Source organism: Cebus imitator, unplaced genomic scaffold, assembly GCF_001604975.1.
Source record: "Cebus imitator isolate Cc_AM_T3 unplaced genomic scaffold, Cebus_imitator-1.0 Scaffold500, whole genome shotgun sequence".
Classification (NCBI taxonomy): domain Eukaryota; kingdom Metazoa; phylum Chordata; class Mammalia; order Primates; family Cebidae; genus Cebus; species Cebus imitator.
In genome coordinates, this window is record NW_016107815.1 from 728,368 (window position 1) to 754,160 (window position 25,793).

Below are 25,793 nucleotides of genomic sequence, written 5' to 3' on the forward strand. Positions count from 1 at the left end.
TCAGGCTGATCTCGAACTCCTGACCTCATGATCCACCTGCCTCAGCCTTCCAAAGTGCTGGGATTACAGACATGAGCCACTGCACCCAGCCCCAAATTCTTTCTTTATGCAACTGCAAGTTAAGAATGGTTTTTACTTTTTTTAAGGGATGAGTTAAAACCAAAAACCAGATAGCACACACTTTAGGCTTTGTTCCAGTTTAGGCTTGTGGAACAAAGCCTGAAGTGTGTGCTATCTAGCTCTTTACCGAAATATTTTGACAACCCATGATCTAAATAATAGTGTCAGTACATTGGGGACAGGAGAACATTTTCATCAAGATACCCAGTGACTGAGAACGATTAAGTCATTTCCTCTAGTTAAATTCTAGCTTTTATTTAAATTTATTTTTCTTAAAACTATAAAAATTGAACTGGGCTCACTCTCCTGGCTTTCTTCAAATTCCCCAGCTTCCTGTATCTGTGAGCAAACTGAAAACTCCAAAGATGTTCTCTTCATTTCTCCCGCCTTCTGCTCCCATGAATGTCTTCATCTATTTTCATCTTCTACCCTCTTCTGAGAAAAAAAGGATTCCTGCTCCTTCACAAGGCTAACTTCTTCTGTTCTTTTTACAGTCTTCTTTCTCCAGGATAGAAGAAATCTTACTCCAAGCTACCTCTACTCTCAGCTCCTCTCCCACCTGTTAGTACATCTGCATGCTCCATGTATGTCTTCACTGACGTCTTCCTGCCCTGCTTCATTCCACTGTCTCCACTTACTCCTTTCATTTCCCACCAGAGTTCTTTGAGAATAGTTTGCTTACTGATTTCCTTCTCTGAAATTCAACCTTTTACCATTGATCTGAGCTTGTACTGCCGCCATCTCCTCCAAAGTGCTCTGAATCACTCATAACCTAACTTCTAAAATCAATGACTTCTCTTTCAGCTTTCCTCTCAATCGACTTGAGACTTCCTCCTTGAAACTCCTCCTTTTGACTTTCATAATATGTTTCAATAAGATTTCTTCCTAATTTCAAGACATTCTTCCTTTGTCACTTGGGTTCTTTCCTCTCCTCATTCTAGGGTTTTATTCTCAGCGTCTCTTGATTCCGCTGAAGCAGAGGTTGGCAAACATATGGTATTTTAAAGACCAGGCAGTCAATGGTATGGAATTTGCAGACCACATGAGCTCTTTGGCAGCGACTCAATGCTGCTGTTATAGAATGAATACAGTACCAGACAACATATAAACACATGAGTGTGACTGTGTTCTGATAAAACTTTACTTATAAAGGCAGGTGGTAGGCCAGATTCAGCCTTTAGATTACAGTCTGCCAAACCCTTATCTAAGTCTTCACAGCTAAGAAGAAAGCTCCACTTTTATGACTTGAAAATGTGCCTAAATCTGTGATACTGAAATCCGATTTTCTATTCTGACTTCAGTGATGCTAAGTAACTTAAGCTCTCCAGGTCTCTCTCTTTATGCATATTTTTTCCCTTCACACACACACACACACACACACACACGCATACACACACACACACACACATACACACCTCCTTTCCTATTCTATTTCAGTTAAATGTATCTCTTCTTACCCAATTGCCAAAGTGACGAATCTGGAACATCTTGGATTCTTCCTGCTTCCTTGTACCAGACACATAAACAGACAACAAGACCCTGTCTTCTAGACAAGTAACTTTATTTTTGCTATTTTTTATCTTAATGTGATAGCCCATGGAAATTTTCCCTGATGTCCTAGACTAAGTCAGATCTCCTGTTACAGCCTCGTGTGTTTCCCTGTACTTTTATAGCTCTCATTTTGGAAAGCAATTTACATTCTTGAATGCTTATTTAATTGTTTCCTGTTCTTCTCTAGATGAACTTTCATGAGGGTTGGACCATTGGACCATACCTGGAGCGCCTACTGTAGCTCCAGGATCCAGCCCAGAGCCTGATCCTATAGTTCCAGCTGACATTTCTAGATGGATTCCTAGCTATTACCTTTCCTTGAATACCCTGTCTTCTAGCTGCTCACCCAACGCTGCGCTGCATTTTTTTACCTCCATGCCTTTACTCAGGCTGTTCTCCACTCTGGAATTTTCTTTTTTCTCCTTTACCCTGCCCAAATCATATATTTTTGACAAATCCCTACCTGTCTTTGAAGTCTGTATTGAAATATCATTTCTTCTCTGCAATCTTTCTGCTTAATACAGAACTGGTTGCTTCATTTCCTCCACCACCAATCCATTTCCTCTAAATTCATTATAGCATGTACATCATGGTATTATATTTGCATTTTTTCCTTATTACCTCCTCATACCCCAACAACCCTGGTGTGTGAGGTGCTGAAGGGCAGCTATTTTGTCTTAACTCACATCTACAGTATTTACAGAGTACCTAGAACACATAGTATGCAATCAGTAGAAGTTTAAACTTGATATGACAAAAAAAGATATAAAACTATCCATATCATCTCTCCTCCATATACAGACACAAATGGATGCCAGGAGGGTTACCAAAAACATAACAGGGGCAATCTCTGGGTGGGATTGCAGATCGACTTTATGACTTTATTATGCTCTTTTTTTTTTTTTTTTTTTAGGCTGGAGTAGAGTGATCTGATCTCGGTTCACTGCAAACTCCACCTCCTGGGTTCGAACAATTCCCCTGTCTCAGCCTCCCAAGTAGCTGGGACTACAGGTGCTTGCTACCATGCCCGGCTAATTTTTGTATTTTTAGTAGAGACAGGGTTTCACCTTGTTGGTCAGGCTGGTCTCGAACTCCTGGCCTCAAGTGATCCACCTGCCTCGTCCTCCCAAAGTGTTGGGATTACAGGCTTGAGCCACCACACCCTGCAACTTTTCTATTTTCTAAAATGTCTACGATGTGAACATACTATGATTTGGGGATTTCTAAAAATCAACTGAATAGCAAAGAGAACGTTCCTGTGACCTCAAAATCAGCATTTATGCTCTCTTTAATTCAACTCATAAAGGTTTTGGAAAGAGTGCAGGGAGACTTGTACTTGGCCTAAACTTTGTCTTGTGTCTTAGGGAGGAGCGCGGAAGGGTGCTTCCCAGGAGAACAATGACCTAATACGTTACTACTTCTCAGATGCCAAGACTATGTATGAGGTTTTCCAAAGAGGACTCGCTGTGTCTGGTAAGCCTAATGGTCTGTCCTTGCCTGAAGAAGACAAGGTGGGGTCTGTTGCACATCTCTCCTTCTCTGCCTCACCCCTAAAACTCCAGCTATTTAGAAGCAGCGATTCAAGTAGAATCACAGCATGCAAAATAGAGGAGACATTAGAACACAGTATCAGGATGGATGTTGGAACCAGTGTCAGACACCAGGTTTGAAATCTGGTTCTTCCATTTTCAGCTTCATAACCTTATGCAAGCCACTTTGCCTCTCTGAATCTGTTTCTCAACACAAGAAGAACGTCCCTGCCAAAATTGCTGTTAAAGGGTCGAGATAATAATGCAACACAGTATCTTGGGTAACTCACTAGTATGTAGTCAGTTTGTTTAGAAACATGCCTTTCATTAATGTAATTCCCTGCATTTACAGATAGACAATCCGAGCCAGGACCAGCAGTCCAGGACTCCTGATGTCTTACCTTGACTCTGATACCATCCTACTGGCCCATGTTACCACTTCTTTGGACCTTTTTAGAAACACCACCAAATGGGCTTTGCCACGTTCATTTGGAACACATCAAGCCTTAATATTTATATCTTATATCATTGAACATAATGGCTGGCACACACACGTTTACTTTAAAAAGCAACTGGTTTATAGCTTTTTCTGTGCCTTTGGTCTTTTGGGTGACATTCTGGCCATGTAAATTTCATCCCTCCCTTCTCTTCTGCATGTTAACTAAGGCTAAGCTGATATTAATAGCCAACTCCTGTCAAGTGTTAACTATGCATAGCCACTGCACCTGTATTACTTAATCTTCCCTAAACTGTAGAGATTTGTTACTATCACTGCCATTTTTAAAGATGAGGACATAGACTCAGAACTTCAAGACCGTTACCAAGGTCACAGAACAAGAAAATGTCAGAGCTGACAGGGAAATCTAAGTGTGTCTGTTTGACTAGATTGCTCTATTTTAGGTTAGTTCTTAAATATTTTATAGAAGTAGTTATTCCTCCAGACAATGAAAGATTTGTTGTAAAGAAAATGTCTATCTGAAGACTCCACCGGGGCCTGTACTTAGTATATCTGGCTCCAAGTCAGCATTTACTTATAGACTTCAGGCAAATAACAAATAAAAACAAACCAAACATCAGTTTCTTTACTCCTCTGGCAATTCAAGATAGTATATGTCTAATACAGTATAATTTCCTTTGGGGTTTTTTTCTTTTTTTTTTTTTGAGAGACAGGATCTTGCTCTGTCACCCAGGCTGGAGTGTAGTGGTGTGATGGAATACAGCTCACTACAACCTCAAACTCTTGGGCTCCAGCAATCCTCCCACATCAGCTTCCCAAGTAGCTAGAACTACAGGCATGTAGTCCATACCTGGCTAATTTTTTAATTTTTTGTAGAGACAAGGTCTTACTATGTTGCCTAGGCTAGTGTCAAACTGGCTTCAAGAGATACCCCCCTCCCTGACTCCAGCCTCCCAAAGCACTGGGATTACAGGAGTGAGCCCCTATGCCCAACCCTAGTGGTTTTCTGTTTTTAGACGTTTTCTTTATTGAGCATGTGTTGTTATTGTCACTAAAACAAGCCATTTAGCATGCGATACGTGGCACATGAGTTACATAATTTAGGGTTTTTTTCAATACTAAATCCTAAAGCGATACTGTTAAAATGGCTTCTCACGGAAGCAGGCGTGAGAAATCTGGTGTGGCTGCTTAATTACAGCAGGGCATGGTGGTGGGTGCCTATAATCCCAGCTACGTGGAAGGCTGAGGCAGGAGAATTGCTTGAATCCCAGAGGTGGAGGTTGCAGTGAGTCGAGATCGTGCCACTGCACGCCAGCCAGAGCAACAAGAGCAAAACTCCCAAATCAAAAAAAAAAAAAAAAAAAAAGAAAAGGAAAAAGAAACAAAAATGACACTTCAGGTCCTGGGGTTGAATACATTGTGTTTAGCTAGTAGTTTGTTTATCTTGAGACTCACTTGGGGCTATTGTTTAAAACTATGTCTTCTGGCTCCACCTTATTGCACTGAATTAAATTTCCAGATAATGGATCCTAAAACTCCTCAGGAAGCTTTGCATTTTTAGCAAAGCTTCCAAGGGATTCTGTACACCAGAGTTGGAATTCTGCTTAGTATAGAGTGGTAACTTTGCCAAGAAGTTGTTAATGGATGGGCTTTTTGAAGCTGGCCACAGCTTAGAACAGAACAGGTCTGAGATGACTGAATTAATGAAAGGCTAGGCTGTTGCCTGAGCAGGCGTTTTGCTAACAGGCTGAAAGCTGATCAGGTCACAGAGTTTAATGAAACTTGAGTTGCTGCCCCTTTGGGCCAATTATTTGACTTGTTCCTTGGACACCAGCCTCTGCTAGCATTTTTGTCGATCAACAGTTGATGCAGTATAATTTTTTTCTTTCTCTTTCCTTCTTTTTCTTTCTTTTTCTGTCTTTTTCTTTTTTTCAGACAGGTTCTCACTCTTTTGTCCAGATTGGAGTGCAGTGGCATGATCTAAGCTCCCTGCAACCTTCACCTCCTGGGCTTAAGCCATCCTCCCACCTCAGTTCCCCAAGTAGCTGGGACTACAGCCTCATGCTACCACCTATGGCCAATTTTTATAGTTTTTGTAGAGATGGAGTTTCTCCGTGTTGGCCAGGCTAGTGTTGAACTCCTGCACTCAAGTGATCTGCCAACCTCTGCCTCCCAAAGTTCGGGAGTCATAAGCGTGAGCCACTGTGCCCGGCCCCCAGTATACTTTATCAGACATTCATCAGCTCTACCACTTGCTGAGTGAGCTTGACCAAGCTGTCTCAGTCCTTCACAATTCTTAGTACAATGCAAATGATAATAGCTGGGAAGACGAGTTAATGTGCCTGGCATGGTGTAAGCATTCAATAAATGGTAGCTATCATTAGTGATTAATGTTTGTATAAGTGATTTCACTGGTAGGCCACCCAAGGCACACACCGTGGGGGAGCAGGTGGCTTCCACTATCTGACAAAGCCATGCTTCAGGGAAAGTTAGTCTGAAATGTTACTGCTTAGGCATTCATGCAGCTGTTTCAATTGGAAGCAAAAGAACTAATGTTTCCTGTACACAGCCTCCTCATTCATTTTTATATCTCTTTAATCTGAGTGGCTATCTCTTCTCTGCTTTCCTTCCTTTTTCCTCCACCATGTAGTCTAGAAGTTCACTTACCTGCCTCTGAATTCCTAGTAACTCTCTGAATACTTCCCTTTGGCAAGACCTGAATTCCTCTTAGCAATTTGGCTAGATCCTCTCTATCAATTTTCCTTCCCTTCTACTTGTCTACTTAAAACAGCCTCCTTCCGGCTTAGACGTGAGGGCTTCTCAGCCCCTTAATGTGTTCTTCAGCCTAATGCCACTACTTCCTTGGCTTGGCTTTAAAAGCTGAGATGACCATTTACTCTTGTGAATTCACGTTCCCAAACTTATTTTAAGTAAGGCTCAGTAGTTTAGATGTTCAGAAGTTTAATTCTTCTGTTGTCAAATGTGTGTGTGTGCACCTGTGTGTGTGTTTCCGTGTTTTTTACAAGCCTTAATATCTTAGATGATACTCTTATACAAATGGGCAAAGTACATGAACAAATTAGTCATGAGAGTAAATAAAACCTAACAAGGAAAAAAGTCCCATTTTACTAGCTGTTAAAGAAACTTAGACTACAGTAATAACTTTTCAAATCTATCAAACCTGAAGGTAATTTTTAAAGACTCTATTTAGTGGTCTATGAGAGTGTGATAAAACTTGATATAGCAGGAGAAAAGTGAATTGTCACATCTGCTCAAGTAAGCAGTGTGGTGCTATGTATCAAAAGCATAACTGTTCTGGGACCCCATTTCCTTCCCTTATTACATTTTAGGGTCTCTATTCCAAGGAAATGTTCTAAATTTAAAATGACCAATTGGAAAATACTTAGCATAATTTAAGGTGTCAGACTTGAAAACAATCTAAATACCCATGATGAAATAAAGTCAACTATAATAGAACCCCCATCAACTGGCCATTGAAACCACTACAGAGAAGAAATAATGACATGAAAATACATCACATTGGGAGAAGCAGCAAGGTATCAAAGTATTATATTCATTCCAAACATGGGGAATGACTATAACTGCAAAACTATGCAAAAGAGTCATAGAATAATATATCAATGTAGTCATGGTATTTGGGTGATGAGATTGATGATTCATATTTTGATTTTTTATATTTTTATGAGCATGCTTTTTATTGTTCAATCCAAGATTTTTCAGTACAGGCTGTTTGTGTTTACTTGGTCACATTTTGTGGGCTAGCCCCATATGGATAGCTTTCTCTGAATGTCTAAATCACCATGGAGGTCACATATTCAACACTGAACCAGTCTCGTTTTGTATAGCTTCCTAAATGTTTCAAGTATAGTTTATAAGACTCTTCATCTTTGAGAACTGAGTGCTTTCTGGCTTTGAATTTCCTGGACATATAAGAGAAACCCAGATCCTTATTCGATTTATCCTTTGTGTCTTGCCCCTTCTTAATCTCCTTTTAGCTTCTCTGGTCCAGAGAATTTGCAACTGGAGTTGATTTTCTTTTAATATTATGTTTTTAGACAATGGGCCCTGCTTGGGATACAGAAAACCAAACCAGCCCTACAGATGGCTATCCTACAAACAGGTAAGTTGAGTCCAGTTTTAGACAGATTCTTTCTAATGTAGTATTCTAAACTACAGGATATTATATTGGTCAGTTTTGGGTCTTCTCTCCTCTCTGTCTCTCTCTCTCTCTCACCCCATCTCTCTTTTTCGTAGGTGTCTGATAGAGCGGAGTACCTGGGTTCCTATCTCTTGCATAAAGGATATAAACCATCACCGGACCAATTTGTTGGCATCTTTGCTCAGAATAGGCCAGAGGTAACTATGATGAAGCTAACTAAAGGAAATGAGTCAGGGTTAAGCTTAAAAACTTCAACTGCTATTCCCAGTCCAGCATTCTGACACTTGTTAATGCCTCGCCAAAGCTATTTTTAAAATTTTCTAATGCTTATTCTACTTGTAAGAGTTCCAACTCAGAACCTACCTTATTTCTGATGAAGTGTCTAGCACTCTCACCTAGGTGTTTGGACTTCTCTTGTTTCTCAGTCTATCGTGCGTCATTTGAAGTCAGTCTGATTGATACACAAGGAAAATAACGAAGCTAGGAGGGAACCACCAAATGAGATGTTGAACATATCGTGGAAAGGATGTATTAGTATTAGAACTGAAACTTGCAATTTGTACCTGAACTAGTAAATTCAGCCACTCATCGCTATGGAGTCTGGCTATAGCCATGTTTCCACAGTGAGTTGGAAGCAGATTTTAAACAGCAAGATGATAGAATCAAGCTTATGTCCAAGTTTCAGTTAAGTCATCAGGCCCATTATCTCCAGAGGAAGTCTTTTTATGCTTCATATGCTCACTAGAAATGCAGTATGTGATACATATAACAGACAAAATATGTGTCAATCAACTGTCTGTGTTATCAGCAAAGCTTCCAGTCAACAGAAGGCGTTAGTAGTTTAATTTTGCGGGAGTTAAGTTACATGTGGATCTTACCGCAAGTTCACAAATTGCAAGTCTCAGTTCTAATGCTAATACAAATACAAAAATATTCACCTATATTTTTAGGTGAATCTACATACTCCATTCTTGTCACACTCAGCCACAATAGAAAAAAAAGTTTTCCTTGACTCTAATTTAGGAACTTAACACCAAATCTGATACAGTTAACCCTTGAACAACATGGGGGTTAGGACCACGAATGCCTATTCAGTAAAAAGATCCACATAAAGCTTAACTCCCTCAAACTCAACTACTGATAGCCTTCCTTGCTGACAATATTGACAGTTAACTAAAGTACTTTTTATGTTATATGTATTATATACTGCATTCTTACAATACAGTAGGCTAGAGAAATGAAAATGCCATCAAGAAAACAATAAGAGAAAATGTATGTACTATTCATTAAGTGGAAATGGATCATTATAAAGGCCTTCATCCAAGTCATTTTACCTTGAGTAGGTTGAGGAGGAGGACAAGGAGAGGTTGGTCTTGCTGTCTCAGACCTGGCAGAGGTGAAAGAGGTAGAGGAGGTGGAAAAGGAGGCAGGAACCCTAGATGGAACTTTTATTGAAAATAATCCACAAGCAGACCCTCATAGTTCAAACCCATGTGTTCAAGGATCAACTGTATGTTAGTCTGCTATTACTGCCATAATCTAATACACAGACCATGTGGCTTAAACAACAGAAATTTATTTTCTCACAGTTCCGGAGTCTGGGAGTCCAACATCAGGGTGTCAGCAGGTTTAGCTTCTCCTGAGGTCTCTCTCCTTGACTTGTAGACAGCCACCTTTTTGTTTTGGCTTCACGTGGCCTTTTCTCTGTGCACGTGTATCCCTCGTGGCCCTTCTTCTTCATTGAAGGAAGGGATTAGGATCCCGCCCTTATGACTTTGTTTAACCGTAATTACTTCTCCAAAGCCCTATCTCACATATTGTCACATTGGGGGTGAGGGTTTCAACATGAATTTGGGTGGGGCCAGAGGAGGGCAGACGGAGACAGGATTGAGTCCATAACACCCAACTGACATTTAAGGTTCATCACTAACAGATTCCTACTTCCCTTTCCAGTTTTATTTCCTGTAGTCTTCAAGCTTGCTGATGTGTTTATACACAACAATGTCATGCTATCTGTATTAGTTCATTATCACACTGCTGTGAAGAAATACCTGAGACTGGGTGATTTACAAAGAAAAGGGATTTAATTGACTCACAGTTCCACCAGGCTGGGGAGGCCTCAAGAAACTTACAATCATGGCAGAAGGGAAAGTAAACATGTCATTTTTCATATGGCGGCAGTAAAGAAAAGAACAAGAGCAAAGTGGGTGGAAAGCCCCTTATAAAATCAGATCTCAAGAGAACTCACTCACTGTCATGAGAACAGTGTATTAGTCTGTTTTTATGCTGTTGATAAAGTCATACCCAAGACTGGGAAGAAAAAGAGGTTTAATTGGACTTACAGTTCCACGTGGCTGGGGAGGCTTCAGAATCATGACAGGAGGCAAAAGGCACTTCTTATGGCACAGTAACAAGAGAAATGAGGAAGAAGAAAAAGTGGAAATCCCAATAAACCCATCAAACCTCGTGAGACTTATTCACTATCACGAGAATCGCATGGGAAAGACAGTTCCCATGATTCAATTACCTCCCCTGGGTCCCTCCCACAACACGTGGGAATTCTGGGAGATACACTTCAAGTTGAGATTTGAATGGGTACATACCCAAACCATATCGAACAGTATGAAGGTAACCACCCCCATGATTCAATTACCTCCCACCAGGTACCTCCCACAACATGTGGGGATTATGGGAACTGCAATTCAAGATGAGATTTGGATGGAGACACAGCCAAACCATATCACTATTCTTTGTTCATTCACTTCCTTCTTTAAATCTACCTCTACCCCCATAACCAAATCCTGCTAGTCCTCTAAAGCTCTGCCCAGTTCTCATTACTTTCCCACAAGCAGTCCCAAATAGCCTTTGCCTCACCCTTGAGAGTGATCTCTGCCACCCCAAGGCCCTTAGTGTCCTCCATACCCCTTAGGGATGGAACTTATCACACTCTGCCTTTGTATTCTGGTCTACCTCTGTATTGCAGTTGTCTCTGTGACTAACTTATCTCCCTTATTTATTTATTTTTTTTTCTTTTTTTTTCTTTTTTTTTTTAATTTTTTTTTTATTTTTTTATTTTTTTATTTTTCCCATTTATTTATTTTATTGCATTTTAGGTTTTGGGGTATATGTGAAGAACATGCAGAATTGTTGCATAGGAACACACATGGCAGTGTAGCAAATCTCCCTTATTTAAATGTACTTTATAGAAGTATTGGCAACTGTTTCTATGGCTCCACAATGATTTTTTTTTTTTTTTTACATAAAAGTCAACAAATAAGTAATCCCAGCACTTGGGGAGGCCCAGGCAGGCAGATCAGTTGAGCCTAGGAGTTTTATACCAGACTGGGAAACATGGTGAAATATCCGTCTCTACAAAAAATACAAAAATTAGCTGGGCGTAGTGACATGTACCTATAGTTCCAGCTACTTGGGACGCTGAAGTGGGAGGATCATTTGATCCTGGAAGGTTAAAGCTGCCGTAAGCTATGATCACACCACTGCACTCCAGCCTGGGGGGGCAGAGTGAGGCACTGTCTCAAAAAAAATACAAAACAAGACAAAAAGCCAGAGAGTATTTGTTGGCTGAATGACTGAACTAATACTCTTCAATGTGCCCTCCGGTCCTTACTTAAACTTCTATCTATACAGTGGATCATCTCCGAATTGGCTTGTTACACATACTCCATGGTAGCCGTACCTCTGTATGACACCTTGGGAGCAGAAGCCATCATACATATTGTCAACAAGGGTAAAACTTTGCTATTACATTAAAACTTGATTCTTTCTCAATGCTGAGTATTTCTTCAATTTCTGTTTTTTTTTTTTTTTCTTTTTGTTTAAGCAAATTTGAAATGCTGTGGTCAGAAAATGTTCATGTCTTTCTAGTTTGAACACGCTGGATAAAAGCCCATAGTGTGAGCTTAATTGATTAAATCACAGTAAAGCTACAGATTTAATTTCCTACCTTTGTAAATCCAGTCAGTAGAGTTAATCAGCATGCACCAATGTCCATGACGAGTCTGCAGAAAACAATTGTCATTGTTAGAGAAACAAGTCCAAATTTGATGGGCAAGTAACAGCCCTTTCACATACCTAACATGTTACTTTCTGTCATGGGACTAGTAGATTAAGTGAGTAGGTCCTTTTACACAGTAAACATCATTTGAAACTTTATGTAAATATGTATAAAAGCAAATACTGAAATTCAGAATTATAAAATACTTGTTAGCTAAACATCTTATTTGCTCCCACCTTTTTCTTCTATTCCCTACTGTCTTCCTCAAAATAAAACAAGTTGATAGAACCACACCTCAATAACCTGTTTAGGTTGTCTGAACGATTTCTTAAACAGAAGGAATTTTGTGGCTCCTCTAGAAACTGTAAAATATGCTGGCAGCATGCAAGAAAATTACATGCTTCTGTTTCAGTTTATTTATCATCAGTGGAATGTTTCAGGTTGTACATTATAAATCTGATTTGCAGGTGTAATCTCCTTTGCCGTTAGCTTTGAAAATTTTTAAAACCTCTTCCTCCTTGCAAGGCAACCAGGTACTTAGCAGAGCAGGAGAATGACCTCTGGTTCTGTTTTGGCTTTCAGCTGATATCTCCACGGTGATCTGTGACACACCCCAAAAGGCATCCGTCCTGATAGAGAATGTAGAGAAAGGCTTAACCCCAGGCCTGAAGGTGGTCATCCTTATGGACCCCTTTGATGATGACCTGAAGCAAAGAGGGGAGAAGAGTGGAACTGAGATCTTATCCCTGTTTGATGCTGAGGTATGGGTCTGAAATTTAGCTTCCAGCTCCAATGCTGGTCCAACACCAAGGACAACTTGCAAGATATCTTCACAAGATGATAGCGCTCTTATTCTCCAGGGGTGGCACCTGAGGAGTAAATTGGACTCATGTTGTGAAGCTCTGAGAATAATTTCCACAAGAAAACTTTGAAACTCATGCCAGAAGAGGACAAAGTTCTGTGGCCAGCTGCACAGACTTCTAAGTGGAGAATGTGTTAATAGGAGTTTAGTAATAGTTAAAGGATGTGGCGCCTAGAGCCAGACCGCCTGGGTTCACATGCCAGCTCCACATCTGTTAGTTAGGCAACCTAGGGAAATCTCTTCTTCTCCCTTTCTCCAGTCCATAAAGATGTGATAAAATAATCCCTACCTCACAAAGGTCTTGTAAAGAGATTAATTCATTTATGTAAAATTATCAGGACGGTGATGGGTATGCAATAAGCTCTGAAATGTTAGCTATTCATTTCATTCAAAAAAAAATTTGTTATGGTCCTATCCTAGATGACTGTAACTTTTGAGTACGATGGGAAGTTTGAACACACATCTGCCCTCTGTAGGTAGATGATTTTCTAGAAAAATTGTATGCTCTTCCCTGGGGCTTCCATTGTTCCTGAATGTTGGCTTCTGGTCCTGATCCAGGTTGGAATTTTGCTCATATTTCCATAGAGATGTTCTCACGGGAAAGGGAGGGAGAGGGCCGCATTTATCATAGTATGCCCATCTCAACGAATGTCTTTCTTTCTTGATTTTCTGTTCATATAGAACCTAGGCAAAGAGAACTTCAGGAAACCTGTGGTAAGTTTTCTTCTGCCTGCATTTGAGCCTTGTCGGTCAACTCTCAAAGTTCATGGTAGAATAAGCCCTTGTGCTTCCTCTTCCAGCCTCCTAGCCCAGAAGACCTGAGCATCATCTGCTTCACCAGTGGGACCACAGGTCAGTGCCCATGAAGCTGAACCTTAGATCCCTTGTCAGACAAGAATATGGCTCGAATTCTCAACCACGGGTAGGCTGGTAAATATTTCCTCCAAAGAACCCTATCCTTAGGGAGTCACAGTCTAAGGCTTCAAAGTGTGAATTCCCAAATGGAAAAAACATAAACATGAGTAAATAAACTTCATTTACTACACTGAAAAGTGTTTACATTCAATAGATTTCAGAGGTCTTAAAGATGACATCAGAAAGTCAACTTTCCCCCCGATCCAACCCACCACTCTCTTGATTTGACACCACTGGAATAGTTTCACTCAATTGAGATAACTCAGTGATGGTTCCCCATAGAGGGTTTCAACCCCACCCTACACCCACCCATCTGTTAGAATACTTAATACTTTTTAGTGTGGTCCATCATGGTCTACAGTTGTATTCATCGTAGTATGCCCAGTTTATAAGGTTTATAACCATATTACCAGATAATATTGGTAGATCTGGAATTCCAAACATAAAAGCAGCACAAGGTGTGGGGCAGAGGGAGAGGGAGGGTTAACTTGAATTTTTCTTTGCAACTGTGCGTCTGTCTGAAATCACGGCTGTAGCCTGTATAGTAGCAGAAGACCAACAATGCAGTAGGATCTCAGGGGGCATTAATTATTCCTAAACAGAGGCATATACCATCGAAAAGATGCAGTGACAGGAAATACTCTTGGCCTTCTGGAATAGAACCAGTTGAATCAAGTTTCTTTCAAGGCCAAAGGCTACCTATTAACTACATGGAGTATCTTTCTCACCACCTCTTATTTCCTGCAGGTGACCCCAAAGGAGCTATGATAACCCATCAAAATATCGTTTCAAATGCTGCTGCCTTTCTCAAATGTGTGGAGGTCAGTGGTCAGTTGAAAAAGAGGCTCTCATTAAAATGTGAATCTGTCATAAGATTTTTATTTTTGAAGTTAGAACAGGCAGACACACACACACACACACACACACACACACACACACGGGTTAAAGGCCTGAGTGTGGACAAACACCAATGTGTTCTTTGTCTAGAGGACTGTACATTTTCAAGCCTTGGTCTTTTAGGATCACTGCAAATTTCTACACTATATGCAGTTCAAGGCATCTCAGATATACACAGTGTACCACCTGTACAACTGTCTGTGGTAGTTCTGGGAGGAGGTAGTTTTGAAATCTCCATTGGAAATGAAACTTGGCGTTAATGCAATGTTGCCTCCTCTTGCTTCCCTGATCTACATAGCATGCTTTAGAGGTCACTACCGACGATGTGACCATATCCTACCTCCCCCTGGCTCATATGTTTGAGAGAATTGTACAGGTAAGTGATCTATGTTCCTAGCAGGTATGTTGCAATGGGGTCCTGACTTGCTATCACATGTTAATTCCAAAGGCAGCTACACAGCACCTATTGTCCTTTCTCTGATGTGAGAGGCACAGGCAAGGAGTTGGCTCATGGGAGCCTCAGTCGTGGCATGACTCCTCACTTCCTGCAGAGCTTTCCTCTGCTGAATCTGCATGTGTCCGGGGAGGACTGTACTTACTCCTTCCTTCATGGGGGTGTGTGAGTCCAGTGACATCACAGTTAGGGGTTTACTATCTGCCCTTAATTGTGAGCTGACACGAGACATTGTCTTCTTTTTAAATTTTATTTTGGTTAAAATTTTTGAAAAGATCTAGGATTAGAGAAAAGGAAGCTCCCCACAGAGGATCAGGGAACGAGCGTTTGATCCACATAACGTGTGAGATGTCCCCCGTGGGGGTTTTTACACCACACCTGAGTGTCTAAGGTGGTGTGGTCAGCATGGTGCGCACCGGAGGAGGTCTGCCCTTCTGTGAGCGGACTCCAGGCTTTTCAAGCTATTTTGAGGCTGATTTGAGAACAGAGAGCAGTGTCAGCCTTTCAAAAACACAGGTAGTATGATTGGAAAGTCCTCTGTCTGCTCCCCGCTACCCTCAGATGCCTCTGCAACCAGCTCATGGTTGATGCCTACAATGTCAAAATGTAAGATTCAGTTCTTTGGGCTAAAGTGATGATATCTGATTCATAAAAAATGGATCCTAAGAAACCTTAAAAAATATTGTAACATAATTTATGAAATTGGGCTGGTCTTACAATTGAAGGCAGGGTCTGCTTTAATTGGTAGTGCTTTCTTAGTGCCACATAATGAATGGTGTCTTACAAAGGATGATTATCTTGGACTGTCACACAGACCTGTGGTGGAGCCCAGGAGACCACACGGTCTCAATATCTGTCTTATCTGTCATGTCACTGCAACATAAATAAATAAATGGGGAAAGGCTCAGAGTCCTGAATCGGGAGGGGGTTGCTGTATAAGAAAAGTATCTGTGAGCCTCAGCCCACTTCCTGAATTCCTTCCAAGACAGGTCCCCACTGAAGGGGTCATTTGCCTCTGAGCTCTACAATTTGGATTTGTTTTCAGACTGTTTTTTACTCCTGTGGAGCCAGAGTTGGATTCTTCCAAGGGGATATTCGGTTGCTGCCTGAAGACATGAAGATTTTGAAGCCCACAGTGTTTCCCACAGTGCCTCGACTCCTTAACAGGATCTACGATAAGGTACTAACTTTCAGCTGGAGGGACTGTCTGTGACGTGGGCCTGCGTGAAGGAACTCTATACTACTATGAGGTGTATTGCACCTCTACCTCCACCCTCTACAAGTATCTAAGTAAAACCATGTTTACAGGCCCAGCTGTGAAAAGCCATTTTAAATACAATCCCTGTGGGTGTGGTGGCTCACACCTGTAATCCCAGCACTTTGGGAGGTAAAGGCCAGTGGATTGCCTGAGGTCAGGAGTTCAAGACCAGCCTGGCCAACATCGTGAAACCCTGTCTCTTCTAAAAATACAAAAATTACCTGGGCGTGATGGTGGGCTCCTGTGATCCCAACTAAGGAGGCTGAGGCATGAGAATTGCTTGAACCCGGAAGGTGGAGGTTGCAGTGAGCCAAGATCATACCACTGCACTCCAGCCTGGGCAACAGAGCAAGACTCCATCTCAAAATATAAACAAATAAAAATTAAAATTAAAAATTAAAAGTAAAAATTACAATCCCCTTTTCTTTGGATAAGATGACTTGGACCTGATCTGGAGAAAGAGCTTGACTCAGAGACTTGGTGAGCCCCTCAGGGTTAAGCAGACGTCTTGGGCAGTTGTTCCTCTGCTAAGGTGCCAGGCCCCATGATACATAATTCAGGTGCATTCTCTCATTGAATCTGCATAAAAGCATAATAAATCATACTTACACCTATTATTTCTAACTTATGATGAGGAAAATGAGCCTCAGAGGTTAAATAACCTGCCCAGAGTCACATCTAATAAGGGTAGAGCAGAGTCAAGCTTTCACAGTTGTTTTAGCTGTCCTTGATGACCAACACTGCTCTGTTTTTCACCAGAATGGTGATTTCTGTAATTCTGCCATTCCTCTTGCATTCATTACCCGAGATTCTTTCATAAAACCTGATGAATATTTCCTTATTTCTCTTTATTTATCAGTCCTCAGAAGAATGGATTTGTGCCTCAGCAATCATCAAAAGTAGCCAATGAGATTTTCCCTTTGTATTTTTAGGACTTCATAATTTTCAGCTTTGTCTTTTAAATTTCAGTCATTCTTTTTTTTTTTTTTTTTTTTTGAGACGGAGTCCCACTTTGTCACCCAGGCTGGAGTGCAATGGCACGATCTTGGCTCACTGAAACCTCCACCTCCTGGATTCAGGTGACCTCTTGCCTCAGCCTCCTGAGAACCGGGACTATAGTTGTGCACCATGACACCTGGCTAATTTTTTTATATTTTTTTAGTAAAGAAAGGTGTTCACCATGTTGGCCAGGCTGGTTTCGAACTCCTGACCTCAAGTGATCCACCTGCCTCGGCCTCCCAAAGTGTCAGTCATTCTTGATGTTCTAATTGCCTCATCTTGGCAGTTGGGAACCCTCATCAAGTTGCTAGTGTGTCCTTTTGATAATACCCCTGTAGCGTCTGATAGCTTCCTTGGTTCCTGGCACAAGATGTCTCAACCTTGTTTTGTATATTTCTCACTCAATTCTTAGATTGTCTGATTGCTTCAAGGAGCCATTGAAACTATTTGAACCTAGGCAATATAGTGTCTGATGATTCTCAGGGTGGGATCCCTGAGAAAATAATGCATGACCATTCTTCACATGCTTTGGAACCCTCCCCTCCTCCCCAACCACCTCCAAGATTCTAACACTCCCTTTCACTCTTAGCACCTCAGCAGATGCTGAAAGGGCTCCAGTGACAGAGCAGGCAGTGTTCTAGCAGAATTGATAACAACTCTGACAGTTTCCTTTCACACTACGCAATTATTAGATTGAGTTGTTATGGTTTTTGTTCATGTTGTTGGTCTTTGTTTTATTTTTCAGAGATTGTTATTGTATGGTAGAATACTTAATACACAGTTCACTTCTGGAATGTCTTTTTTAAATGAAGGACTTTATTAGCACAGGTCTCTAATACTAGCTCTTTGTCAGTGACTTGTTGAGAGAAGGTGAGTCTTGTGAATGTTGAAGAAAGATAAATCTCTTTTAGTTGAGGGAGGTTTCAGGAATGACATGATGCAGGAAGCATTTGAGCATGGATCGTGGAGAGAGATAATGACATATTGGCACAATGATAATGTTATAGGCATAAGAAGAAACTTATGTCCTAGAGCACAATTTGCATTAGAAGACAAAAAATATCACCCCTGCTTGGCTGGAGGCCCAAAAATAGTAGTGTAAACATGGAAGATGGATGGAGAGATATTCTTCAAATTTTGAACAAGAAAAAAGTATTAAATTGCCTTGAATCTGACTCCAGTAGTGTGGGATCTTGAAAGCCAGATAATGGTGTTCAGGACTGAATTTTGGAAATAAGGGGGTCTCTTTCAGCTGTATATGGGGAAGCTGTCCTTTGGCAGAAGTCTGATTAATGGAACAGTGAGGCCAGAGTCAGGGAGACCAAGGAAATCATGTGAGCTGGAAAAATGGTGTCAGAATTAAGCCCAAAGAGAAGAAATCATTTTAGTAGGAAAGTAGGCAAGTCTGTTGGGTTTTGTATGGTGTGGCTCAAGGCACCTTGTATATTGGGAAGGGTGGGAATTATCCGAGTTCAGTTATAGAAGCATCACAGAGGGAGTGGAGGAAGACGTGATACTTGATTTAACAAATCTGATTCCTAGGCTGTACTTTGACCTGCTAAATCAAAAGCCCTAGAGGTGGTGCGCATTGAGCTGTTTTTCTTTTTTTAAACTAGTACCCCCTTCCCCCTCCCGCCCCCACACCAAGTGACTGTGTGGGCAGTCCCTCTTTACCTCAGTTGTCAAGTTGTTTTTCAAGGACTAAAAATTGGGGCAGGAAGCGGGAGGACTGGAGCTCTGCATTAAGTTCACTTCTTTCCGAGCATGGCCGTGATTCTCTGGGCTCATCAATATTCAGCAATCGAGTTCATGAGTGTGAGACCACTTCCTCATGAAGCTTGAACATACTGTTTCTTACTCACTAATGGCCTTGGTGAGTATCTCCAATAGGTTTCCAACTAAAAGGAGCTATCACCCTACAGGTACAAAATGAAGCCAAGACACCGTTGAAGAAGTTCTTGCTGAATTTGGCTGTTGCCAGTAAATTCAAGGAAGTTCAAAAGGGTATCATCAGGCATGACAGTTTGTGGGACAAGTTCATCTTTAAAAAGATCCAGGTAGGTTGGGCAGGTCCTGGATGGAGTCAGACAAATCTCTGGGCTACCTTCTGACTCACAGACCTTGCTTTTCCACTGCTGCTTGGGCGTCACTTTAACTGGAGAGCCTTTCAGACTTTGCGTCCACTGCCTTTTGAAATCTTTCTTGTACTACTTTATTACTAAAGGGAGTTGATTTAAAAAAAAAAAAAAAAAAAAGTCAGGCTGAGTGTGGTGGTTCACACCTGTAATCCCAGCACTTTGGGAGGCCGAGGTGGGCAGATCACCTGAGGTCAGGAGTTTATGTATATTTGACTGCCTAAAAACTTAGCTACTAGTAGACTGTTATTGACTAGAAGCCTCACCAATAATATAATTGATCAATACATATTTTGTATATGTATTATATATCATATTCTTACAATAAAACAAACTAGAAAAAAGAAAATGACCAGCATGGCCAACACGGTGAAAACCTGCCTCTACTAAAACACAAAAAAGCCAGGCATGGTGGTGGATGCCTCTAATCCCAGCTACATAGGAGGCTGAGGCAGGAGAATTGCTTGAACCTAGGAGGCAGAGGTTGCAGGGAGCCGAGATGGCACCACTGCACTCCAGACTAGGCAATAGGGCCAGACTGTATCTCAAAAAAAAAAAAAAAAAAAGATTTTATTTTGGTTCTAGCATTCTCTCTTACTTTCTTAGGTGGTCTGTTGAGATTATAAGCAAATTGAGGGACTGAATAATGCAAAGTATTTGAGAAATATTTAGCTTCTGGTCCCAGCTATGAATAGTGATGACAGTAATAGCTAACATTTTAAGTGCTCTTCTACAATCCAGACTGCATTCTAAATGCTTTGTAAATTAATATGAGAATTGATGTCAGTTTAATTCTCATAGCAATGCTGGACAGGCTATTATACCCACTCCACAATGGAGAATAGGTTTTAATACGTCTTCTGTTTCAACTGAACAGGCCAGCCTGGGCGGGAGGGTTCGCTTCATGATCACCGCAGCTGCCCCCATCTCTGCTCCCGTCATGACGTTCTTCCGGGCAGCAATGGGATGTCACGTAAGCCAAGCCTCTTCTTTGAAAATAGGCTATTTTACTTCTGTGCAAATAAGCTCACTGTCTAAATAAAAATGAAAACAACTAAAAGGTACCAAAATGAAAGTCACCTAAATCCTCAAAAGCCAGAGAAAATATCCTTCTAATCATCTCTTCAGGCATCTGTGTGCAGAAACCTTCATATAAATGAAATCGGTGTTCAAAAATACTTGTTAACGTTGCTCCTTGTCTTAATGACTTTGCAATAGTTTATTAAACGTATTGACTCTTGAGCAATGCAAGAGTTAGGATTGCCTACTCCCATGCAGTCAAAAATTTATGTATAATATTTGACTCCCCCAAAACTTAACTATTAGTAGATTACTATTGACTAGAAGCCTTACCAATAATATAATTGATCAACACATATTTTGTATATGTATTATATACTGTATTCTTACAATAAAGTAAGCTAGAGAAAAGAAAATGTTATTTAAAAAATCATAAGGAAGAGAAAATATATTTACTATTCATTAAGTAGATATGGGTCATCACAAAGGTCTTCATCCTCACTGTCTTCATGTTGAGCAAGCTGAGGAGGAAGAAGAGGAGGAGGGGTTGGTTTTGCTCTCTTAGGGGCCACACAGACAGAAGAAAATCCACATCAGTGGAGCTGTACAGTACAAACCCGTGTGGTGCAAGGGTCAACAGTACCCAAATAACTAATCTCCTGTTAATGGACACTTGAGTTGCTGTTAATATTTTTCACTGTGATAATCAATTAATCATTAATCTAGGATAAGTCCATGCAAGAAGGGATTATTGGGTCAAAGTGTGTGTCTGTGTCTGTGTGTGTATGTGTATCTGTATGTGGGTCAAAGTGTGTGTGTGTGTGTGTGTGTGTGTTTGTGTGTCTGTGTGTGTGTAATAATGTATATTATCAAACTTTCTTCCAGAAAGATCTTTTTTATACATTTCTGCAAGTATACAAGGCCTTATTTGCCCAAGCTCTTGCCAGTGACAGGCTTTATCAGTCATTTAAATTTTAGCCAATCATTTAGTCATTTAAATTTTAGGCCAGGCATGGTGGCTCATGCCTGTAATCCCAACACTTTGGGAGGTGAAGTGGGTGGATCACTTGGGGTCAGGAGTTCGAGACTAGCCTAGCCAACGTAGTGAAACCCCGTCTCTACTAAAAATACGAAAAAATTAGGCTGGCACGGTTGAGGGCACCTGTAATTCCAGCTACTCAGGAGACTGAGGCAGGAGAATCTCTTGAACCCGGGAGGTGGAGGTTGCAGTGAGTTGAGATTGCACCTGTACACTCTAGCGTGGGCAGCAGAGTGCGACTCCATGTCTGTCTGTCTATCTATCTGTCTATCTATCTATCTATCTATCTATCTATATTTTAGACAATCAGATAAATGAAAAATCTTATGACAGTATTGTTTCTTTTATTTACACCAAATACCTTTCTATTGCTTATTGACATGTATATTTCATCTGTGAATTACTCTATTATTTCCTTATAGAAAAAGGAGGCAAAAGATAATTTGGTCTGTTTTTATATTTCTAAGAGTTCTTCATAGAGTAATACAGGTGGAGTAGCTCCCTATTGAAAGGCTTGGGACTAGAAGTGTTTTGAATTTTGCATTTTTTTTCCAGTTTCAGAATATTTGCATTATAACAATTGGGCATCCTGAATTTGAAAATCCAAAATCTGAAATGCTCCAAAGAGGATTTCCTTTGAACATCATGTTGGCATTCAAAAGGTTTTGGATTTTGTGACATTTTGGGTTTCAAACATTTGGATTAGAATATTCAACCTGTAATATTAACTTTTGTCACATTGGAAACGTTTTTCCTCATCTCATCATTTTTTCCCTGTGTATTGCCATATAAAAATTTCCAATGTTTTTGTAGTCAAACTATGTAATCTTTTCTATTTGTAGGTTTTAAATTGCTTAGACAGGACTTCCTAACCCCTGATATTTCATAAGACTGGTTCACCCTTATTTTCTTATCATTTTCTATTTTTTCCATTTAAGTCTCAGTTCCACCTGAAATTTGTCTAGGTGCTTGGCCATGGATATTGTCTCAGTTTTCACCCAGATGGATAATTAGTTCATTCATTCAACCAACCTTGCAGAGCATGAACAAAACAGGCATAGACGTTTCCTTACAAGTCCCCTATCTGCGTAACCACAATCAAAAAAGACTCCAAATTGATGCCAAGGTCCTGTAGTTTTTCAAATTAGCATCCTCTTAGCCATTTTTAAGACTGTCCTTTCCTTCAGGTCCTAAAACCAATAGATCAGCAGGTCCTGCTGCTAACCCCCTCCCAGAGATGTCCTCTCTAAACCTTCCTCTCTCTCCCAACTCCTCCTATCACAGGCCACACCCCCCATTGTACAGCCCAGCCCTTCAACTTGGTTCCTGAACCGAACCTCTCTCCAATCACGATTATCTTCTATACCAGGGATTGACAAATTGCAGTACAGGCTAAAACTAGTCTGCAGCCGGTTTTAATTTTTTTAGAATTCTTGAAATACAGCTATGTCCATCCATTTATTTGAGGTCTACAGCTGCTTTAATGCTATGTTGGCAGAATCAACCAGATGGCTCACAAAGCGGAAAATATTTACTATCTTGGCCTGTACAGATAAAGTTTGCCAACTCTTGTTTTATATCATAGTGGGAGCTATTTCCCTTAAAAAAATACTACTCCCCGTCTTCAGTTCCTTCAGTGATGCTCCATTACTCAGGGTCAAGTTCAATTGCTATTGGGTTGCACATCACTTCGTGAATAACTTACATGTACTTTGGTGTATTTCTGGACTCTTTTGGTTTCTGAGTGGCCAAAAGGCTTGGTAGTAAATACTTTGCAGCTTGAGTATGAGTTCAAGGTTTTGGTTATTTTTTTCTTTTTTTTTTTCCCCCGAGACAGATTCTTGCTCTGTTGCCCAGGCTGGAGTGCAATGGCACAGTTTCAGCTCACTGCAACCTCCACCTCCTGGGTTCAAGCAATTCTCCTGCCTCAGCCTCTCCAGTACGTGGGATTACAGGCACCGGTCATCATGCCCAGCTGATTTTTGTTGTGGTTGTTGTATTTTTGCAGAAACAGGGGTTTCATCATGTTGGCCAGGCTGGTCTCAAACTCCTGGCTTCAGGTGATCCACCTGCCTCAGTCTCACAGAGTGCTGGGATTACAGATGTGAGCCCCTACACCCGGCCGAGTTCAAGATTTCAAGACATTACGTGTTCTCGAACCCTTGGAGACCTTGCTTTTCTCATGTCTTGGCCATAAGGCATGGCCAGCTCATGCTTTATCTTGAGTAAGTCTAAAAGCTCTTCTTTGGTTTCCCAGGTGTATGAAGCATATGGTCAAACAGAATGCACAGCTGGTTGTACAATGACATTACCTGGGGACTGGACATCAGGTAAGTCCTCCACCTGCTGGGCGGGAGGTGCCACGGTCAGGAAAAAGGGTCTAACTAAACTAGGACTTCGGAGTTTAGATAACTTCAATTCTCTGAACTAATGTGGCAAATGCAAAACTTGAATTTGGGCCCAGGCCTGCCTATCCTGGCTAGTCTGCATTGGTGCCTGGTGATTTTTCAGTCTTACTCTTCTAGAGTCAATTCATAAATATCATAGAAATATGCCTGGAATTATCACCATTCTAGAGTTTCCTAGCTGATTCACTGTGGTGTGTTCTAGGTCACGTTGGAGCACCCCTCGCCTGCAATTATGTGAAGCTGGAAGATGTGGCTGATATGAACTACTTTTCAGTGAATAATGAAGGAGAGGTGGGTAGGTCGTGCCCTGTGGTCAGTCATGGTGAGAAGGTTTAAATCAGAAAGAATACATAATTGTATGCAAACTTGGATTTGGCTCCTTTGAGATCTTTAGCAGAGAATTAAGCACTCAGATCTGGTGCTCTTCACACTGTAGTGGAAGCCATCAAATGATGTAAGGGGGAGCAGGTGTTTCATAAACTGCCCATGCTGGGAGGAGCAGCCTTTGTTGTTGCCATTTTGTATGTCTGCTGTGCAGATCCGCATCAAGGGTACCAACGTGTTCAAAGGATACCTGAAGGACCCCGAGAAGACACAGGAAGCCCTGGACAGTGATGGCTGGCTTCACACAGGAGACATTGGACGCTGGCTCCCGGTGGGTATTTCATCATAACTCCTACAAGTCCATGCCAAGAGAGTGGGGACAACAATCTATTTATAGCAAGAAGGGCAGAAATGCAAGCAGATTCATCAGTTGAGGCAGCTGGAGATTAGGTTTGTACCCTACCTGGCTTATGACTTCCTCATACTATCAAGAGAAGAACATACAGGCTGAGGTGGGTGAATTACCTGAGGTTAGGAGTTCGAGGCCAGACTGGCCAACATGGTGAAACCCCATTTCTACTAAAAATACAAAAATTAGCTGGGCATGGTAACAGGCACCTGTAATCCCAGCTACTCAGGAGACTGAGGCAGGAGAATTGCTTGAACCCAAGAAGCAGAGGTGGCAGTAACCGAGATTGTGCCACTGCTGTCCAGCTTGGTGACAGAGACTCTGTCTCAAAAAAAAAAAAAAAAAAAAAAAAAGAATATAGGCTGGAAGTCAGGAGATTTGTGTTCTAGTTGCAGCTCTTCCATGGACCAACAATACAAAATTCTGAGAAAGGAATTTAATGTGTGAATAGGAGCTGCCAAAGCTAGAAAGTCTTTCTTTAAAAAAAATATTTTTTTTTGTAGAGATGCGGTTTTGCTGAGTTGACCAGGTAGACTCAAACTCCTAGTCTCAAGCAATCTTCTTGCTTTGATCTCCCAAATTTCTGGGATTACAGGTATAAGCTACCACACCTGTCCAGCGTATTTTTGGTATTTTGATCACACTGTTATAGAAGACATCAAGATGTAGACCAGTTGACGTGCTTTCTTCTTGCCTTATTCCTTATCAAATATACCACCAGCAGTAAGTCAGTGGTCCTAGCACTGTTTTTTGTTGTTTGTTTGAGATAGAGTCTCTCTCTGCTGGCCAGGGTGGAGTGCTGTGACGTGATCTCAGCTCACTGCAACCTTCGCCTCCTGGGTTCCAGCGATCCTGAGTAGCTGGGATTACAGACGCATGCTACCATACCTGGCTAAGTTTTGTATTTTTAGTAGAGACAGGGTTTCACCAGGTTGGTCAGGCTGGTCTTGAACTACTGACCTCTTGTGATCTGCCCGTCCTGGCCTCCCAAAGTGCTGGGATTACAAGCATGAGCCACCGCACCCAGTCCTTAGCACTGTTTTTAGACCCAAACTGAAAGTGGGATTTTTTAATAGGTCAGGTAGACCTGGACATCAGAATTGGTGTGGCTTCCCTGCAATGAAATAGATTTGCTCATAGCGAAGGAAAAATTAGGTGACTTCTCTAGGAAAGGGGTAGGGAGATGGAGATGTAGTATTTTGTCCTTTTTTTTTTTTTTTT

The 25,793-nt window shown here is 41.1% G+C and overlaps 1 protein-coding gene across 2 annotated transcripts in view; it reads left to right on the top strand.

Moving 5' to 3' along the window:
- ACSL5 (acyl-CoA synthetase long chain family member 5) overlaps nucleotides 1-25,793 on the top strand; it is a 50,733-nt gene that overhangs the window by 15,965 nt on the left and 8,975 nt on the right. For both annotated transcript variants that reach the window (XM_017513748.2, XM_017513747.2), the window contains exons 3-17: nucleotides 3,036-3,144; nucleotides 7,734-7,798; nucleotides 7,933-8,034; nucleotides 11,486-11,585; nucleotides 12,435-12,613; nucleotides 13,396-13,428; nucleotides 13,515-13,566; nucleotides 14,377-14,450; nucleotides 14,825-14,902; nucleotides 16,026-16,160; nucleotides 19,160-19,294; nucleotides 20,250-20,345; nucleotides 23,689-23,761; nucleotides 24,042-24,130; nucleotides 24,378-24,494. In XM_017513748.2, coding sequence (XP_017369237.1) covers nucleotides 3,036-3,144; nucleotides 7,734-7,798; nucleotides 7,933-8,034; nucleotides 11,486-11,585; nucleotides 12,435-12,613; nucleotides 13,396-13,428; nucleotides 13,515-13,566; nucleotides 14,377-14,450; nucleotides 14,825-14,902; nucleotides 16,026-16,160; nucleotides 19,160-19,294; nucleotides 20,250-20,345; nucleotides 23,689-23,761; nucleotides 24,042-24,130; nucleotides 24,378-24,494 — 1,437 coding nt within the window. The remainder of the gene's footprint in view (nucleotides 1-3,035; nucleotides 3,145-7,733; nucleotides 7,799-7,932; nucleotides 8,035-11,485; nucleotides 11,586-12,434; nucleotides 12,614-13,395; nucleotides 13,429-13,514; nucleotides 13,567-14,376; nucleotides 14,451-14,824; nucleotides 14,903-16,025; nucleotides 16,161-19,159; nucleotides 19,295-20,249; nucleotides 20,346-23,688; nucleotides 23,762-24,041; nucleotides 24,131-24,377; nucleotides 24,495-25,793) is intronic.